This window comes from Mustelus asterias, chromosome 4 (genome assembly GCF_964213995.1).
Source record: "Mustelus asterias chromosome 4, sMusAst1.hap1.1, whole genome shotgun sequence".
Lineage (NCBI taxonomy): Eukaryota > Metazoa > Chordata > Chondrichthyes > Carcharhiniformes > Triakidae > Mustelus > Mustelus asterias.
Window position 1 is genome coordinate 25,307,186 of NC_135804.1, and position 21,598 is coordinate 25,328,783.

Here is a 21,598-nt window from a genome sequence, read left to right on the forward strand (position 1 = left end):
AACTATGTCATATTGTTGTTTGCAGAGAATGTCTACATTCATAATGCAGAGTATGGCATATGCCTACTTCTCATCCTCCATCCCTGGGTCTCAGTTTACTGTGAATGGTGACTTAAAGCTACATCAACGAGAGCCACTTCGACACAAAGGTCTTGACACACGCTATAATGTAAGTTTATTTCCTTTTTAAAAAAGTTTATATTTTATTAGGAATAAGGAATTTCTGCCTTGAAGCTTTTTGTGAACAATAAAATCTTACCATGATAATTTAAATATTTTCCAAATTTACAACTAAACCTCAAAATTATCTGTTCTAATTGAAAATGGTGACATCTGAAGCTGTTCACTTGCTACAATTGTTTGTCTCAAAAACAGTGCTGTCTCAGCAGTTTAAAAAAGATTTTATTAAGTTGGTATTTATTTCACCACTGAATTCCATATCAAGAAGATTACATTAAGATTTGTACAGATGGTACTTTGAACATTCAGTGGAGATTATTTTAACCTAATGCATGCAACAGGATGCTGATGTTGTTACTGTTGTGAGGTCCAAGTGACTTTTGGCCTAGCCTTGATTTATATGTTACCAGCAGGCATCAAACTGACACTTTGACTTAGGTTGCCAATTGGGGAGAACCAAAATTGGCATAATTTTATGCAGAACCAGCTGATAGTCAGAACTGGGGTTTAAAGAGGCATTTGTGGGGGCTGGGGAAGGTGGGGTTAGTCTTAAAAGAGCAGGACTATGAAAAAAGAGTGGGGGATTGACACTAATGGATAGCTCTTTGAAATAGACGGCAGTGGCAAGATGGACCAAATGGTCTTTCACAGATTGCTGTTCAAGCCATTTAACACTGTTAAAATAGGCAGAGCATTCATTGCACACACTTCACCCATTAACATCTCAGAACTGCATTTGGGGCCCTGCATTTCTAATAGCACACAGAGTTATATATTACAAGTAGCCTCCCAGCACCACTTGGGTGCCCATCTCTGGATCCTACTTAGGATGGTAGTTGAAGCATTGTAAATAAGGCAGCAGAAGATCCAACCAGCATTTCTGACTGCTGATGCCCTTTTGACACCAGTTAAATTCTTCTGTAAAAATATGCAGAGGCCAAAAAAAAATGCTGTTTTTCTAGAGGAAGTTAGCTACTGGTGATTGAAGAGAATCATAGGAGGTTATTGACAGATTCAGATGGGCCAAGCGGCTTATTTTTCTGTACTTAGTAAAGAGTTATTGAGAAGGACTTCATACACATATATATAAATATATATATATAGAAACCAATTGCAGAAAAATAAATCTGAAAGTTACTTCAAACAATATGTTGTGTTATGGGTTTTGTTTGGTTGTGTCGTAATTCAGCCAAAACCAGTTTCCCGTCGCCAGAAACCCATTATTGTGAACCAAAAAGGAAGAACTGCACCTGTGGCTCACAGCTAGCAAGTTTGTACGCCGGGTCCTACAACAATGGTCTGGGTTGAAGCAACAGGTTTTTAAGCCCTGGTGCTCGCTTCTCATTGGGCGAGCCTCCACTCATTCAATAAGAGAGTTTAAATTCCACTAAGCTCACAGGGAGATCTATCAACGTTCCCACATGTTCTTTGTGGCCATCATAATGGTATCTCAATTATGAGATCTTGCGTTTTGTATGTCTAAACATGAACTGAATAGTCTTCAACTATGTACAGATTCCAGATTATTATCATGCATGGCGCTGCTCACCATGCAGGTAATTGCTTCCAACTGTCAATAATGGCTATCAGCAGTTTCTCTCATGTTTTCTCTGAGTCTAATATGTGACTTTATACATCATACCATGGGCAAGCACCTTTACAGCACAACGGCTTGCAGAATCCTACAATATACCCCTTCTCAAAAGACAACGTTCCTTTCTTCCAACAGAGTATAACTATTTTTAGTACAATTTTTACTCGTTGTCCCTTCTCCCCTACCTGATGTATTGGAGGTAGTTCTGAGGTGATTTATTAGATTGATACCAGGAATGAACGGGCTGTCTGATGAGAAAAGGTTAGACAGACTCGACTTGTCTCCATTGGAATTTAGAAGAGTGAGCAGTGACTTGATTCAATTATATAAAATCTTGAACAATCTTGACAAGGTGGATGGTGGAAAGGATGTTTCCTCTTGTGGGTCAGTCGAAAACAAGGGGGCATTGTTTTTAAATTAGGTGTTGCCTTTATTGGACAGTAATGAGAAGAATTATTTTCTCTTGACGGTTGTCCGATTTTGGAACTCCTTAACTCAGAAGGCGGTAAAAGTGGAGTCATTAAATATTTCTTAAGATGGAGGTAGATAGATTTTTGTTAGGCAAAGGAGTCAAAGGTTATCATGGGTAAATGGGAACATGCAATATAAAACACAAACAGATCACCCATGATCTTAATGAATGGTGGAGCAGGTTAGAGCAGCTGAATAACCTACTCCTGCTCCTATCTCATATGTTTGTATAATACCAGAATGGCAGGACATGGGCACACGATAAAATTATGAAAACTGTTATGAGGAAGTTCTTCTCAATAAAAGAGCAGAAAATTTGGAATGAACTTTGTGGATTGTCGAGTCAAAATCCCCTAGCTAGTTGTCAGGAATGGTATTTTTGTAGGTTCCTTGTTGAAATAAAATGGACCAAAGTACCGTCTTCATTAATATTTACCATGTGAGCTTACCCTGTGTGTAGGTAGCTCAGTCTGGGGATGTGATTGGAGGGTGGGGCGGGGGTTGTGTTGGATGGTTACGGCAGCAATGTCAGCGAACAGTTAGAGTGCACAGCCTGCTGATCAAAGTGTACACAGCTGGGGAACTGGAGGACATAGACAGAGTATGAAATAGAAATAACTGAACATACTCACTGCCAGAGCCTCAACCTTTTAGTTACATATTTATCAACACTTAAGACTGCATTTTACTGGGGTGGAATGAAGGGGAGGTGGTGCTTGCCAGGTGATTAGATGATGGGCCGTAAAATCCAGTTCTTAGAGTATCATGGAATCCCTACAGTGCAGAAAGAGGCCATTCGGCCCATTGAGCCTGCACCAACAACAATCTCACCCAGGCCTCATCTCTGTAACCCCATGTATTTATCCTGCTAATCGCCTGGCACTAAGGAGCAATTTTAGCATGACCAATCCATCTAACCTGCACATCTTTGGGCAGTGGGAGGAAAGCAGAGCACCCGGAGGAAACCCATGCATTCACGGAGAGAATGTGCAAATTCCACACAGACAGCCACCCAAGGCTGGAATCGAACCGGGTCCCTGATGCTGTGAGGCAGCAGTGCTAACCACTGTGCCATCCGTATTAAGTAACAGTGTAAGACTGTTGGAAAACTAAATAAACATTCAACAGGTGAATCTTAAAAAAATTAAGAGAATTAAGTAAATAATTGTCAACTTTGTAGCCTGTAATGTTCTGGAGTAAGGAAACAGGAAAGATTTGAGTTAACAACTGACCAGAGTACTATGGACCATTTGCATACTGCCATTTATTTATGGTGGATCAATGAGATACCAATCAGATGAGTAATTGAAAGACTTTTATATATCATTTTTATTTCCCAGGTTTCAATATTTAAGGAAGACAGTCCATTTGCAAGTGCCTTTGATGTGGCAGATGTTATTGCATCATATCAGGATAGAAATGGTGAGATTTTAAATGTTGTAATATTGTGAATTGGTGTAACAATATAAAATGTTCATCACAGAACTACTTTTTTCCCTCTGAATCTAATTTGGACATTATCTTTTTGGGTTTTAGTAACGACAATTTTTAGCAATCAGTATCCTGTGTGGACAGTAGGAAGAGCTGTTGATGCCCCATTTGTGATTAATGCAATCATCAGATATCCTGTGGAAATTATCACATATCCTTTTTAAAATTCAAGATAATGTTAAAAGTTGCGATCTGTCATTCAGGATTCTGCCGCAGGCTGTGCCTTTTCCCATGTGCATATACCTAACTTTAATTTTTTCCATGTAAAAAGAAAATTAATTGATTTTAGTTTACTGCTTTTTGTTTCCTTGTTGGTGAGCTGTGAATGTCCTTTAATGCTGCTTAGATAGCCGATACTGTCATTGTTGTTCCAGGCTGTGAATACCGAGTAAAGAATGCTGCAATCAATTTCAGTAACACTGCATGGTGAAGAGAGTTGAAAATCTCACCACTGAGATTTTTTATCTGTTTCATAAGCAAACAAAGAGGTTAGAAACATACAAAAATAATAGGCAGGAAAAGACCACCTGATCAATCAAGCCTGCCTCACTGGCATGACTGGACCCACTCTCACCTTTCCACAAGCACGAAATCTCCTGAGGGAGGCAAACAAAAATGCCAGAAAATTGTCATATTATTTGTTGTAACAGCCATCTGCAGTTCCTAGAGGTGATGGCGGGTGGGCTGTTGTATGGAACCTTTATTTGGTAGCAAAAGCCACACAAGCTTTCGAGGCTCTAAGCCCCTCCCACTCACCTGAAGAAGGGGCTTAGAGTCTCGAAAGCTTGTGTGGCTTTTGCTACCAAATAAACCTGTTGGACTTTAACCTGGTGTTGTTAAACTTCTTACTGTGTTTACCCCAGTCCAACGCCGGCATCTCCACAGTATGGAACCTTCGTCAGACCCCATTTGGAATATTGCATTCAGTTTTGGGCACCAGACTTCTTGAGGAACATAGTAACGTTGGAGGAGGTGCAGTCCAGATTCATCAAAATTATCCTGGGTTCAAGGGTTAAATTATGAAGAAACGATTGCAGAACATTGGCTAAAACATAGCAACGAGAAGAAATCTTTTCTTGGGTTTAGTCAGCAATGCTTCATTAGAATGAATCAGGATATTTTTAACATTCATGTAAACATGACAGTGATCATTCATGGATTTAGAATAATGTTTTGTCAGCTAGGCTATGTGCTCATTGGAGTTACTTAGTCATTATTCAAAGTTATGGTCCATTTGGAACACCGTTCTGTAGTCTAATGCCTTCCGGCTGCACCTCGGTAGTTCTATGGGGGATTGTGATTCAGAATTCACAATCTCCCCTTCTATTGAAACTGTTCTCACAGTTTTAATGTCATGTTCCCTAATGCCCTATTGGTTAGGAAATGTAATTCACCCCTCAAACTTGAGTTGATAGCAAGATGTTATGTGCTCTGTGAGTTGGTCAGGGTTTCTGCAGTCACAACCAGACAAGTTATGAGGTGCCACTTGAATACCATCTGCCAAGTCCAATCTTTATTCTATTGAGGGCTGTCCACATGCTTCAGGGGAGATTGAAAACTAATTTGAGAGTGTGTTTTCTGTTCAAGCTTTCCTCCAGGTTTCATCAATATTATGGAGTGGGAGATGTTCAATTAATGTCCCGAAGGATTTTCGTATAGTCATGAGGTAAGTTGGGAGATCTTGAATTCTCTATGGATGGGGTGGTCCAAGTTATTTCTCTGCGTGTTGCTCCATCCCTCAAATTGAGGGAGGGGTGATAATTGAGAGAACTGGTAACCACTGAGCTCAAATTGATCTTAAGAGTTCCAGAGATTATTCTCATTACTGAGTGAAGCTGTGTGCCAATGGGGTTTGGTGTGATGGCTTGAGGCCCATACAGGTGCACAATGCTCAGCTTTTGAGAAAGCCAGAGTTATGGCAGAAATAAGAAGGGTGGCAGTCTTTGCACCAAGCTTGTGTTGATGAATGTATGGTTGACACTCCTTTTCCTTTTGTTTATATTTATTACTATATAATCTGCTTTACTTTCAAGACTGCTGGGTGTTCCTGACTATGAGCTTCTAACAATAGACCATTGATTCTGCTCAGTACTGGTGAATAACAAGTGTACAGTATGTGGATGCTGGAAGTCTGGAATAAAAAGATGTGCTAGAGATATTCAACAGGTCAGGCAGGAATTGTTGGAGAACAAGTTTATTGCAATACCCGTACAAAGTTGTACTCATGCATTTCACATTTATATTTTTTTGCTTGTTTTGTTCCTTAATTGCGGTTTTACCTATCGTCCTGGTTTCTGGGAAATGATAAAGGTCGCTTGGATTCAGTATGTCAGCATTCTTCTCATATTTTTGTGGGTCTTTGAGAAAATCAAACTCTTTGTCTTCCAAAATCACGTATTAACTGCTATAATGGTGCCACCATATAAGCAGCACCAGTTGTAACTAATTACTAAAGAATAGTTTGTAAAATGTTACTGATCTCAAATTCACAGCAACTATCTAATACGTAACAAATCAAGTTGTCATATCAGTATTTGATCCTAAGTGCAATTTATTTCTATATACTGCAGGATGCCTTAAGGGCAAATTCTAAATTGTAGTGCTTGCATACCTGTGTGAACTAAGGATTAAGTACAATTATAGGAAAGATGCTAATCACAATCTTTTCCTCAGCAAAAATACATTATTCCCAAAACACCTTTCATAGAATTACAAGGAATGTTACAACAAACAGGTGATTCAGCCTGTCAGATCAATGCAGGTGTTTATTCTCCATACAAGTCTCTCTTAATTTTCATAATCACATATGGTCCGAGACCTTACTCCCTCATGTACTTATCTGTCTTCATCTTAAAAGCATTTATGATTGGAAGTTACACATGTCTTGCATAGAATAATGATAATGAACAGCATCAATTCATAATTTGATTTACACTTCATGGTTCCACTTTGTTTCACTACTAAAGCACCATATTTATGAGGAATTCACTAGATAATACCTATATGATGTTGGTGAACTTCCAATAAGAAGTTAAGAAAAATTATAAAGTTTTTAATTATTCTATGTAAGAGCATCAAACTTCTATTAGAAGCACTCAATACTTAGCATACAGCACTGCAGAAGCATAAACATAATGATCCAGTAATAGATGGAATATTTAATTGGAAGTCATCGAAAAATCCTTGCATTTAAATGGTCTCCATGCAAAATGTTTACAACTTTCATTGTGTAGCTACCTGAATTAGAGTTTACAATGTTTGTGTATGTTACTGCTGGCGCAATTTCAGAAACATGCATATATTATTTCTACGTGTATATATGTATACAAGGTCAGGGATGTAATATTTTATAAGCAGTAATGTACAATACCACTGGTATACAAATTAAATTGTGCTTTTATTACACGATAATCTGACAGTGTTGTCAGTATTTAAGGGTTTGAATTACATGATTAGATCCATATTTTGAAGAATTGTACATCATTGGCCTTTATTAATAATAAATTGCAGTAATTAGTATGAAACTTAGCTATCTTATTGTTCACAGTCATTCTGTTGTTATGATCTTGGTCACGTGTTCAGTTCTTCTTGAATCCAAAATTCAGGTTTTTACTAAAAAAATGAAACCATAGGGTTTTCTCTGTTTAAAACAAAAAAAAGCTACACAAAAATCAAAGAACGTGAATACTAATAACCTTAAATAGTTATGTTAAAGATATTATAAGTACAATGAACACTGTAACTTGTATAAGGCAAAATACTGCGGATGCTGGAATCTGAAACAAACACAGAAAATGCTGGAGAAACTCAGCATCTGTGGAGAGAGAATAGGGCCAACATTTCAAGTCTGGATGACTCTTCAGCAGTTACTTGTACTCTAAACCAAACTTCTTAACTTCTATACCCATTTGGGGTGGGGGAGGAAAGAAAGTTAAAGAGCAGAATGGAAGAGTGAATGCCACATATTGCCACGTATATATGACGCCTGGATGTTGGAGCCTATGAGGTAATGATGGGGCGGGTCACTGTCTGCCCACTCCCAACATGAGATTCAACGGTGGAATTTTCCCCCCAAAATTCTAAGTGTCACAAAAGTCTGAAAACTGGAGTGTTTCACTCTGTCTTTTTCAGGGAGCTACCCCACACAATTTTTGTCAGGGAGGTACCCCACAAAATTTTCCCACACTCTGCCATTCTATTTGCAGTAGGAAGTTTCATGCCGGTTGTGGGGGGACGGATCCTAAGCTTGCCAGGGAAGCTGGCTGCAGACTTCTAGGCATGTGCCCTGATCAAGTGTACACAGTATATGGGAGATCTAGCAACTCCGGTCACCCCCCTCTCACAGACATTACCCCCCTACCACCCCTACAGACACCCCCCCCCCCCTCTCCCCTGATCGCTACCTCGCCCGCTCCCTCCAATCGTCGGCCTCATCATCAGCCCCCCCCCCCCCCATACTGTTCCCCTTCCCTCCCCTCCTACCGATCTACCCCATCCCCCTGCGTGGCTCTGCCCCGTCTAGCCACACCCTGTGAGGCCCCACCACCTTGGCACAGCCAGGGTGCCTGGTGGGCACTGCCAGGGTCCCAGGCTGGCAGTGGCAGGCTGGCACTGCCCAACACACATTGACCCCCGACCACCCGGGGAGTCTCAATGGCCTCCGGTCCCACCAGCAAGGCCATCACGTCAGGTCCCTATTTCTGGGAACCACTTGCGATCGTTGTCGGTAAAGATCTCCACTGGCACGGTCGGAGAGCTAAATGAGCCCAGACAATTGCGTCCTGGGCTCACTAGTAATATTTAAATGAGGTCATAAAAACATAGAAACTAGAAACAGGAGTAGGCTATTTGGCCCTTCGAGCCTGCTCCTCCATTCATTTTGATCATGGCTGATCATCAAATTCAATATTTTGATTCACCCCTTTCCCCCCATATTCCTTGATCCTTTTAGCCCCAAGAGCTATATGTAATTTCTTCTTGAAGTCAGGCAATGTTTTGGCCGCAAGTACATTCTGTGGTAGTGAATTCCATACATTCACCATCCTCTGGGTGAAGAAATTTCGCCTCACCTTAGTTCTAAAAGATTTACCTCTTATCCTCAAACTATGACCCCGAGTTCTGGACTCCCCTACCATTGGGAACATTGATGTGAAGAAGTGGCGTTGGACTGGGGTGGGCACAGTAAGAAGTCTCACAACACCAGGTTAAAGTCCAACAGGTTTATTTGGAATCACGAGCTTTTGGTAACGCTGCTCCTTCATCTGGTGAATGGAGTGTGACTCCTGCCCAGTTAACCTCTGTTGTCCCCATAAATCAATTCTTGGCCCCCCTATCCAATCTCCCTTCATAACTAAAACTCTCCAGCCAAGGCAACAAGTGTTTTGACAAGTTCAAATTGGATTTCTGCCAAGCTTCAAGACTTCAATCTTATCTCTATATCTTGAGAACAAACTTTTGAGCCTTTTCATAGTACTAAGAAAACACTCCCACCTATGGCTAGAGATATCCTGGGAGGAATAGAAGAGTGCGATGGAGATTACAGATGTATCTTCGATCAGCTTTCTAAAGAGTTTCAGAGGGGAAATATCAAGTTGAAAACAGCATATTTGCAGAGAGGTTCCGTTACTGTTACCATCACAAGGGAGAGTACACGTCCTCCCCGTGTCTGCGTGGGTTTCCTCCAGATGCTCCGGTTTCCTCCCACAGTCCAAAGATGTGCGAGTTAGGTGGATTGGCCACGCTAAATTGCTCCTTGGTGTCAGGGGGACCAGAAGGGTAAATACGTGGGGTTAAGGCCTGGATGGGATTGTTGTCAGTGCAGGCTTGATGGGCCAAATGGCCTGCTTCTGCACTGTAGGGATTCGAAGTACATTGTAATTCAGACTTACTGATTGTAAGTATGCCTTTAATGATTAATTTTTCTCAGCCTAGAAGCTCGCAGCATTTTTCATTAAATGTCAGTTGTTTTAAAACTTCTTCCTCAAATTTTGATTATATTTGAATTTCTGACGTTACAAAGAATGCCCTATTTGAACAACGATTTGCTGGTGTTTCGAATGTATGGTGTACTCTCAGCTGGGTAAGAGTGCTGCTTCATCGGCTTGGGGTAAGGATCATGGATGATGGTGGTGGAGGAGTCAGAGTTGACTTAACATTAATTGCTGATGGTCTGTATTATCAGCAGTGCAGTCGACTGGTCTCGCACTTTCACTGTATTTGCATGGCTTCTAATGCTACCTCAGGTCTACTTAACCTTAATAGCTCAAGAGGAACTCATCTGCCCAGGAGGAGGAAGAAAGCAAGACTCAATGTTACTGCCAGCCTCCATAATATACCTATTGTGGGAGGCATGGGAATAGTGGGCTTGGAGATTGCAATTAGAACAGCGCACTGTGGTGCTGCTTCTAGACACCAAGTTCCTGGATGGTCTAGATTTCTGCCTAGACCCTTGATGGCCACTACCTTAGCTTTTGTGGATGTTCAGGAGAGATTACTACAGTTATATCGATATCCTGGACTAACTCGCTGCAGGCCACTTAATGTTATAAATGTCCGATGTACTACAGATTAATAACTGGAGCCCTTTCAAAAAGAGGCTCTCCGAGCTCGGGGAAGCAAAATGGTGACCTTTACTCTCCCTCGTGCTGGTAACAGTAATGGAGCCTCTCTGCAAATATGCTGTTTTAAACTTGATATTTCCCTCCTGAAGCTCTTTATAAAGCCGATCAAAGATACATTTGTAACTTCCGTCACACTCTTCTACAGTTCCCAGGATAACTCTCGTCATAGACAGGCCTGTTTTCTTAGTCAGGCTCTCTATCAGTTGTTCTCTTGCACATATCGATGCCATAATGACACCTGGCTTCACTTAATAACTACTCTACACGTCTTGAACTATAAATTAAGACTATTGCTTCTCAAATGTCAAGTCAAAGATACCTGGACCACTGTGAATCCCACTTCTGACACCAATCCATAATTTTGAGTTCAGGAGTCACAGAACCTAAGATTGACAGTCATGTATTCATAAGTAATCTTTAGGTAATTTATGAAGGAGGAACAGTTTAGAAATAATGCATTAGTTAAATAGGCAGGAAAAGTATACGACCCATAACTGTTGAGAACAGTTCAGTGATCCCAGAGGATGAACGGACAGTTGGCACAGAGTGCGTTGATCTTAGTAGCTTGTGACAGCGGCATTCTGAAATATGGCTGGACTGTTAGGGACTCTTCCTTTGTCTTCTTCTTCCTTGCCCTTTCCTGGTTAGCCTTCCATCTGAAGAGGGAGGCTGTCGGATGAGGGCTGCCATCTCATGTGGTCTGTACCCTGACTCCTAGCACCCATTAATATGCGTTATTTCTTGAGGCCAGTTATTTATCTTGCATCAATCATTTGCTTGAACCCATCTGACCAATGAATGCAGGACAGATGCCGAAGACGTGAGAATGAGAATGGGGATGAGAAAAGTATCAGCCATGATTGAATAGCAGAGCAGACTCAATGGGCTGAATGGCCTAATTCTGCTCCTATGTCTTATGGTCTAATGTCAGGATGGTCACCTCCTCCACTGTCCATCACTTTGGCTTGAAGTCACTTTTTAATTTATCTCATGCTGAGGGTCATTTTGTGTCATACCAGACATTCGCATAAATAAAAGGGTACACAAGGTGCAAAGACTCCCTGCTTTCAGTTCTTTGTACGGCCAGGACTTTCTGCCTCCATCCCAGCGGTTATGGCAAGCCAGCCAAAAGTCCATTGATTTTGATGGAACTAGAAAACCCTGCAGGTGAGCGGGATTGGAAAACCCTTACCTACATTTATGTTTTGCTTCAGTCCCTGGCTGCTTAGAATGTTTTCTTTCTGAAGAATGACAGAAACAGAAAGCATATAATCTTTGCTTAGGGTTTACAATATGATGCCTGATAATTCTATAATATTCTTAAAGAAACTATTTCTTACATTATCAATAACCTAGCTCAACACTTTTCCTGCCCTACGCTCCAGACTTGTTTCTGACTTGCAAGAGCACTGATTTAAAATGTTACTTGCAAATGTCTTTCATTTAGCACAAAAAGAAAGATTGTTACATTTATTTTGGAAATTCTTGAATACTCTTGCTGGAGACTTTCTTCAAGTAACAATTTGTACACTTTTGTTTGGTGCTTTCTGTAAATTGTTCATAATTTTTGGTATTTTTAATAAACTTTTGTTCACAAATACTCATTGTGTTCATATTCCTTTTAAAATCATCTACAATGAAAGCTTCTGTTTTTCTATTTTATAAAATATTTTACTTGGACATAATCTAAAAGGTTAGTCCAATCTGACTGCTCCTCACCCCGGAAGGAAAGCCACTCAGTAGCCGACTCAGCTGAAAGAAGCCAACCCCCATCGCCACAACATGCAGCAGGTGGGCCAAACGAGCAGAGCGTGGGACTTCCATCTGATTGGTCAACAGCTCTAGTGGTCCGAGCATCACCAGAACGTGGCAGTGGATGCAGCTGGGACCGCAAACAAGTTCACAAAGAGGAGAAGATGGACCCATGAGCTGGTTAAGTCAGGCCCTTTTGGGTGGGGAGGGATCTGGCAACCTAGGTGGGGGGGGAGGGGGGTGGCGGTGGGGAATGGTTTGTAAGGGCAGGTGGGATAGAACAAAGTGGGAATAACATTGGGAGATGTGCACCAGGTACTGCCCCCTCCCCACACTCCTCCCTGCCACTTTTTAACTTGGGCTAAAAAAAAACTGACAGCCCACTTCCCAACCCATGCCAACCATATTATAGAATCCTACAGTGCAGAAGGAGGCCATTCGGCCCATCGAGTCTGCACCAACCACAATCCCACCCAGGCCATATCCCTCTAATCCCTCTAATCCATGCATCCTGGGACACTAAGGGCAGTTTAGAATGGCCAATCAACCTCGCCCGCACATCTTTGGACTGTGGGAGGAAACCGGAGCACCCGGAGGAAACCCACGCAGACACAGGGAGAATGAGCAAACTCCACACAGACAGTGACCCGAGCCAGGATTCGAACCCAGGTCCCTGGAGCTGTGAAGCAGCAGTGCTAACCACTGTGCTACCGTGCCGCCCGTTGTGGTGTGGGCAGTGTAATATCCTGGTCAATAGGCTTGGTAACAAGCTCAATTGAATGTTAATTATTTAGAAATGGTGGCTGCCAACCTGCTGTATTATGGGGGAAATTCTGGGGTGGTGGGAAGGTGGTGGGCTGGGCACCCCTTATATTTTATGTGCCCCCTGCTGAAAACATGCCCAGGCTGAGGTCCTTAAAATCCAGCCTCCTCCATGTGGCACATAAATTATTGTAATCAGATTAACTATTATGGTTTTAAGCTATGCAAGTCAGGAAGTTCCCACCTCGGAGCAATTCCAGAAAAGAAAGAAACATTCTTTCTATTTGTTGAGAAGTGAAACGATCTGATCTGATCTTCTGACCCCATATTCTGTCCATCACAAAGGCCGTCTATTGCTTGCCCCACTCCTACCTCAGTCCATCTGCTCCTGGAACTCTCATGTATATATTTGTCATCTTCAAACTCCATTATTCTAAAGCTCTCCTGACCGACTTCCCATCTTCCAACCTTCCTAAACTGTAGTCCATCCCAAACCCTGCTCCAAGCAAATGAAAGCAAAATACTGTGCGGATGCTGGAACCCTGAAATAAAAACAGAAAATGCTTGAAACACTCAGCAGCACTGGCAGCATCTGTGAAGACAGAAACACAGTTAGTGTTTCAAGTCCATATCAACCTTCATCTGCTTCTATTCCTGCTGCAAATAAAGTAGTTTATCTGAGCGGTAAGGAACTAAGAAATGGCATAGGTGCATTATTAAGATGTAAGGATGACATATGATATTACAGTGTATTTTTGATGAGCCAAACATTCTGACACAATTTCTCACATGGTTAGGTTGTGGCGCATAGAATCATTGTAACTCGGAGGATGAACCTACTTACCTACTGTGATATTTGAGCTATTGCAGAAACAACATTCCCAGGGAATCTCTATTCCATGGGCCCAGCCAATCTTAAAGTTGACAGCTTGCACATTGTAATACTCAAGGGAGTGGCCTAGGTTTTAATAGCATCTTACTTAAAAGTTAGAACATATATATTTGAAAAATGGAATATGGAAAAATATGTGATTGTGTTTTTCCCTTTCTCTTTGTTTCGTATTGTCTCTGTTGTGAGTTTTATCATTTATTTCATATTCTGTTCTATGAAATAATTATCAAGTTTCCTCTGCTTCCAATCGTCACACAAACACATTTTTAAAATTTTCACCAATTAAATGTTATTTATTAGTTACAAGTGGGCTTACATTAACACTGCAATGAAGTTACTGTGAAAATCCCCTAGTCGCCACACTCCAGCACCTGTTCGGGTACACTGAGAGAGAATTTAGCATGGCCAATACACCTAACCTGCACATCTTTGGACTATGGGGGGAAACCGGAACACCCGGAGAAAACCCACAAAGACACCGGAAGAACGTGCAAACTCCACACAAACAGTGACCCAAGCCGGGAACCGAAGCCAGGTCCCTGGTGTTGTGAGGCAGCAGTGCTAACCACTGTGCCACCGTGCTGCCCATATGGCACAAAGTCGAAATATTCAGCCACCCTTAAAGATCGAGTGGATTCTGGCATTAGAGTGAATTTTTCAATTTTTTTAGTTGACTTAGATAACTTGATTTACCAGATTTCAATTAATTTGGGCTATAATGCTGATAAATCACATGCACAAAATGTGCATCACGTATGCACGAGAAATAAACCAAATAAACACATTGGGAAAATAACTTTGTTGTTGATTTTCTGATTCAGCTGAAGAGAAGATATCAGGTAGCACATCTCCTTAGCTCCACTAGCCTTGGCTGGTCAAAGGGCAGTATTTGCAGATAAAGATAAATTGCATTGTTTATACTAATCTGGATGAAGGAATTTTAACTCTGAAGAATTGTTGGGTTGGGATAGGCGTACAGTTAAAATAAGTTAATTTTAGATCACTACCACAACCCAGATCCGGTGCACCCACTTCTGGGTTTAACAGAGAAACATTTGAATACCTGTGAGCGAACTACTCACCAGTGGAGCTTCCTCATCATGTGGTCCATGGTAATCCTTTAGCTGTATTTGGGAGATCATGGTGGAAGAAGCTAAAGCTTAATTGGAGTGCTGTCAACAGATTGGTTGATGCCAAAATAGACCCACAGTTCCTTCTGGATAAATTCTAAAGTGTTTTCAAGGGGACACTTGGTTTAATGAAGGGAGTTCAAGTGAAATTCAAGATAAAGCCTAGTAGTCAACCAAAAATGTTCAAAGCAAGAGCAACACCATATGCAATTCATCCTAAGGTTGAAGATGAACTAATCTGACTTGTTAACACACTTGTGTTAGAGCCAGTTACAGTGAGCGACTGGGCTACCCCCATCATACATGTCATGAAACCAGATGGTTCAGTTCGTATTTGCGGTGATTTTAAAACAACCATAAATCCAGTGTTGTGTGCTGATCAATATCCACTTCCTTTAATTGAAGATTTGTTTGCTGGGTTTCCAGGTAGGCAGGAATTCAGCAAGATTGATCTTTCACAAGCATATTTACAAATGAATGAAGCCACTGAATCTCAGCCATTGCTTGCCATCATTACTCAGAAAGATCCTTTTCATTATAAAAGATTGCCTTTTGGAATAACATCTACAACAGCCCTATTCCAAAGATTGATGGATCTGACTTTAAGTGGTCTCTCTGGTGTATGATGTTATCTAGATGATATTCTAATTACAGGTCCAGTGAACAAGAGTACATTAATAATTTAGATGAAACACTGGGATGTCTTCAAGCACGTGGGCTGCATTTCAAGAAAGAAAAGTGTAATTTTTCCATATGCCAGTCCAGTATTTGGGTCACATTATTGACAGTAAAGGCCTGCATAAAGCACTTAAATGATGGAAGCTATTTTAGAAACACCACATCTGATGAATGGATGCTCAGATTGAAGAAAAAGTGGGACAATGTCAATCCTGTGCACAAATAAGAAATATACCACCATGTCTCCTTTACACCCTTGGGAGTGGCCTAAAATGCCATGGCAACAATTGCATGTAGATTATGCTGGTCCATTTGAGGGTTATATGTTCTTAATCATAACTGATGCACACTCAAAGTTAGCATGAGATCTACTACATCTGAACAAACCATTGAAAAACTTGATGAGACTTTTTGCAAGATTTGGTAAACTGGAACAGATTGTTAGCAATAATGGTTCACGGTTTGTGGATTCTCTCAAAGTAAATGGTATTCAGCACATAAAATCCACACCTTACCATCCATCAACCATTGGATTAGCTGAGAGATTCATACAATCCTTGAAACATTCTTTGAAAGCTTCAGAAGAGCAAGGTTTGTTATCACGTCGTGTGATTCGCTTTTTGGCATTTTAGAGAAAGTTCACCTGCATTACTATTCTTCAAGAGAAAGTTGAGAACTACTTTTGATTTGTTAATACCTCCAGACACTTTAGAGATAGTAGGGCATCAACATCAATCTCGAGTTGCTAGATGAGAAGTGAGGGCAAAACCGAAGGTGAACTAGTTTGGCGACGCCATGCTGACCAATCTCAAAATGATTTCTTGGAATCATCTTCTTTAGTCCCTGGTGCTGTGAATACTACTACAGAAGACTCAGTTGAATCTGAGTTGCCTGATGATTGTGGCTTTGCTAATATACCACGTGAAAATGATGCAGAGTTAATTCCAAGAGAAGTGTCGACTGAAGTTCCAAATCATACTTCTGGGGTCAAAGACAGTTAAATTCCAGATCGTTGTATACAACCAAAGCGGAATAGACATCTTATTGCCTGTCGATAATGATTAATGATGCATAGTACGATGTCTTATTGATTATTGATCCAATGTACAACACCATAGTAATTTGTTGTCATGAGCTCAGAAGTAAAGTGGTAAATATTTAAATGGTTGCATGATTGCTTTAAGAGGAGGTCACATGTTTTGATGATGATATCATTGGGGTTTTGACAGGCTCCTGTTTTGTTTCATTTTGTACTCTGTACAGACAACAACTCCTTCAATAAATTTGTGTGCTATAAGACCATAAGACATAGGAGCAGAATTAGACCACTCGGTCCATCATGTCTGCTCCACCATTCAATCATGGCTGATATTTTTCTCATCCCCATTCTTCTGCCTTTTCCCCATAACCCCGATCCCCTGTGCTAACCACATCATTTTCTTTTTGTGTAAAACCTACACCCCCTAACCTAGTCAAGACATTAACATCATTTTTTTAAAATTTGATTTGATTTATTATTGCCACATGTATTAGTATATAGTGAAAAGTATTATTTCTTGTGTGCTGTACAGACAAAGCATACCATACATAGGAAAGGAAAGGAGAGAGTGCAGAATGCAGTTTTACAGTCATAACTAGGGTGTAGAGAAAGATCAACTTAATGCAAGGTAGGTCCATTCAAAAGTCTGACTGCAGCAGGGAAGAAGTTGTTTTTGAGTCGGTTGGTATGTGATCTTAGACCTTTGTATCTTCTTCCTGATGGAAAAAGGTGGAAGAGTATGTCTGGGGTCCTTGATTATGGTGGCTGCTTTTCTGAGGCAGTGGGAAGTGTAGACAGTGTCAATGGATTGGAGGCTGGCTTAAGTGATGGACTGGGCTTCATTCACAATCCTTTGTAGTTTCTTGCAGTCTTGGACAGAGCAGGACCCATACCAAGCTGTGATACAACCAGAAAGAATACTTTCTATGGCGCATCTATAGAAGTTGGTGAGAGTTGTAGCAGACATGCCAAATTTCTTTAGCCTCCTGAGAAAGTAGAGGTGTTGGTGGGCTTTCTTAAGTATAGCATCCGCGTGGAGGGATCAGGACAGGTTGTTGGTGATCAGGACACCTAAAACCTTGAATCTCTCGACCATTTTTACTTCATCCCCATTGATGTAGACAGGGGCATATCCTCCACTACACTTCTTGAAGTCGATGACTATCTCCTTCATTTTGTTGACAATGAGGGAGAGATTATTGTTGTCGCACCAGTTCACTAGATTTTCTATCTCTTTCCTGTACTGTGTTTTGTCATTGTTTGAAATCCAACCCACAATGGTGGTGTCATCAGCAAACTTGAAAATCGAGTTGGAGGGGAATTTGGCCATGCAGTCAAAGGTGTATAAGGAGTATAGTAAGAGGCTGAGGACACAACCTTGTGGGGCACCGGTGTTGAGGATGATTATGGAGGAGGTGTTGTTGCCTATCCTTACTGAACGGCGGTCTGTGGGTTAGGACGTCTAGGATCCCGTTGCAGAGGGAGGAGCCAAGCCCCAGGCCACAAAGTTTGGAGATGAGTCTCGTAGGAATAATGGTGTTGAAGGCTGAGCTGTAGTCTAAGAATAGGAGTCTGATATAGGTGTCTTTGTTATCTAATGCAAAGATATCCTGTGGATTCTGGAAATCTGAAAGTAAAACAGAAAATGCTGGAAAAACTCAGCAGGCCTGGCAGCATCTGTGGAGAGTGAAAAACAGTTAACATTTCCAATAATCCAATGTGGCTCTTATTCAGAACATTTGTTCTTCCAGACCTGATGAGCATTTTCAGCACTTTCAGTTTTTATTCCTTAATACAGGTGGGTGGACACTTAGCATGGCACTTAACGTGCTTAGGAGATGTTAATAAGATATTTTGAATGGACTTTAACACGGGTCTCCTGGGGTTTGAGGAACTCAACCAGTGAAACAGAGATGAGTTTGAACCTCAGTTCACGTGGGTATTCAGACCTATGATTGCCCCATGTGAATGAACTGTTCGTCAGTCTTGCTCCTTCCATGATTTACAATGATTTGGATTGTGAAACCTCAATAATCTCGATGATTGAGTATACAGACTAGAACTGTACAAAGAGAATGACCTTTACTTTCTAGTTCTGTATTTCACACCCTCGAAAGTACTGTTTTAAACTAGGCTCCCTTATCTGCCTTATTTCACTGACATCAAAGGAACACGTCACAGTTAAAACCTCATGATGTACTTGTTGCTGAATCATTTGAAGTCAGTCTTTTTGTGGAATAGTTCAAGCTATTCACTTCAGCCAAGGTTTACTATCTTATCTGTTCTCCAACGGATTGGCTTTATGAATTGTTATCCTTTTAGTTGAATTTACTTCCTACATATGTTTATTACTATAGCCACAAAAGGTGTGGCTGAGTCACCATGTCCCTTATTTCCTTCCTCATTTCTTTAATCTAAGTCAAGCACGCTGCACTGAAAGCTGCAGCATATCACACTTTATTGTTATGACACTCAAAGTTAGTCTGTGTATATTGAAAAACCTGTTGCTTCAAGATAAAAGGAAATTTCATCATTTTCTCTCCACACTAAAGATGTCCAATAAACAACTCTCCAGAAAGCCCAACACATGCCCACGGTGAATTGCAACATCTTTATTTCATGCTGCTATCACTTCTACGTGATGCATCCAGTGTACCTTCAGCAGAGGTACAGGCGGCTTGCTCAGATCCCTACTCTGACTCGCCTGTCTACAGTAAGAAGTCTCACAACACCAGGTTAAAGTCCAACAGGTTTATTTGGTAGCAAATACCATAAGCTTTCGGAGCGCTGCTCCTTTGTCAGATGGAGTCGCCTGTCTATGCCAGAGCCCTTTGGCGTTCTGCCAAAGCTTGCTTCACCAGCATCCGTGCAGGCACAGTTTTCGAGAGACGAGGTAGCATGTTGGGTTTGAGGCGGGACAGGGGATGAGAAGTGAGAGCGCTTTGAGTGGAATTCCCACTTGCATGCCCCCTTTTGTCATCATGATGGGTCAGTGCCACATCCCTCCTGTGACTCTGCTGCAGGCCAGCTTGGTGGAAATCAGTGACGCATTGGAAGGTCACAGTTAAGGTATCTGTCATTCTGGTTAGGGCAGCAGGCATAATGGCATCCAAAGCTTGCACAACCATGATCATGGACTTAATGGACAGTTCTTCTTGAAGCTGCATGACATGTGTCATGATGTAGAGATGATGTGGAAATGCCAGCGTTGGACTGGGGTAAACACAGTAAGAAGTCTAACAACACCAGGTTAAAGTCCAACAGGTTTATTTGGTAGCAAATGCCACTAGCTTTCGGAGCGCTGCTCCTTCGTTCGTCTGGACTTTAACCTGGTGTTGTTAGACTCCTTACTATGATGTAGAGATGCCAGCGTTGGACTGGGGTGGGCACAGTAAGAAGTCTTACAACACCAGATTAAAGTCCAACAGGGCTCTGAAAACTTAAGCAGTATCAGTAGCTGGAGCCCACGGCTCCAACCGTGCTACCGGAAGGTTCACCCCTCCAATCAGGGGGACCTGGCACCTGGCCCAGACATATTAAGGACATTTTTCACCAGCCCTTCAATGTCACCTCAACATGGCGCTGCCTTCTCCATCTCAAAACTAGCAAAAATACACGGGGGGGGGGGCGATTCTCCCATCCCGATGCGATCCTTTGTACTGCAGCGGGCTGGGAGACTAAAGGGGAGGCTGTTCCGCGGGCTCCTCGCTGTGCGCCATGGCCTCTGCGTGTCTCCCATCGCTGGATTTTCGGAAATCAGTGCGGTGCTGCCTAACGTATTCAAAATGTAATTTCAATCTAATTTAAATGTCATTAGTGGGCCCGGAACTGAAGTCTCCGGGCCTTTTAGCCTCTACCCACCCCCACCAGGAGTTTTTCATTCCAGCGGGGTTTAATATAGCTCCCCACTTACAGGGAGCTGACAGCCGGACCCTGCTGGAGTGAAGGGGGGATCAATCGAGGTGCCCCCCCCCCCCCCCCAAGAGGGTCAGTTACCGGGGCGTTGTCTCCTGGGCATTGCCACCTTGGCAGTGCCAGCTGAGGCTCCCTGGCACTGCCCAAGGGGTAAAGTGCCAATGCCCAAGGGGTACCTTGGCACTGCCCGCCGAGCATAGGGAAGTGCCAAGAGGACGGGGGGGGGGTCCGGCTGCCACTCTGCACTTTGGGTTGAGTGAGAGGGAGGGGGGCCAGCGATCGGGGCTGACCATGAGGATGGGGGCGAGGGGGGGGAGCTGGATAGCCTGCTGGGGGCAGGGGGGTGTCGGATCTGTGGGGCAGCAGGGCTGCTGAGGGAGTGAGCAGGGATCGGGGTTAGATCAGGAGATTGAGCGGGGGGGGCGGTGGGGGGGTGTCGAGGCTGGGCTGGCATGTTTGGCGGGCCAGCTATCGGGCCGTAGGGGGGGTCGCGGGGCTGGCCAGTGATCGGGAGGCCAGCAGACAGCTGCACATGTGCTGATCTCAGCGCTGACAGATCGGTGTATGTGCAGTGGCCGCTCAGTGCTATGCTGCCGGCCTCTAGGGTAGGAATAGGCCATACTGAAAAAAACAGCGGGATTTACTCCAATCTTTACGCAAATTCGACACTTAGAATTTTTTTGGGGAGAATCGCCCCCCACATCTTTAACTGCAACTACAAACTGATAAAATAGCATATTATTCTATTTGTAATTAAGGTGAAATACTGTAACATTCATGACTACAGGAAGAGCTTGATGGAATAAGATATCTTGGTACCTCCCTGGGAACTTAAAGAAAGAAGTACTTGTCATAGGATTCTTGACAAACACACATAATTCACGTTGACATGCTGAGGAACTGCTTGCCACCTGTTGGTTTATATAATTTGCCACACCTCACATTCACATTGTGATGTGAATCACAAACATAAGATACACCATTGACCTCAACAAATAAATCCTCCTGGCACTCCCAAATGCTGCTTACTTAACACTGTCATGCCATTTTTTATATGACTTGCAAGGTTTTCAC

The 21,598-nt window shown here is 42.2% G+C and overlaps 1 protein-coding gene across 2 annotated transcripts in view; it reads left to right on the forward strand.

The window, feature by feature from the left end:
* The window catches only part of tmem231 (transmembrane protein 231), a 150,906-nt gene that overhangs the window by 38,528 nt on the left and 90,780 nt on the right, over positions 1-21,598 (forward strand). The window contains exons 4-7 of one of the 2 annotated variants that reach the window (XM_078210677.1): positions 26-169; positions 3,586-3,667; positions 3,782-3,887; positions 6,016-11,945. In XM_078210677.1, coding sequence (XP_078066803.1) covers positions 26-169; positions 3,586-3,667; positions 3,782-3,887; positions 6,016-6,178 — 495 coding nt within the window. In that variant the 3' untranslated portion in view covers positions 6,179-11,945. Of the gene's footprint in view, positions 1-25; positions 170-3,585; positions 3,668-3,781; positions 3,888-6,015; positions 11,946-21,598 lie in introns of those variants that run through there. The other variant, XM_078210673.1, reaches the window with a different exon arrangement.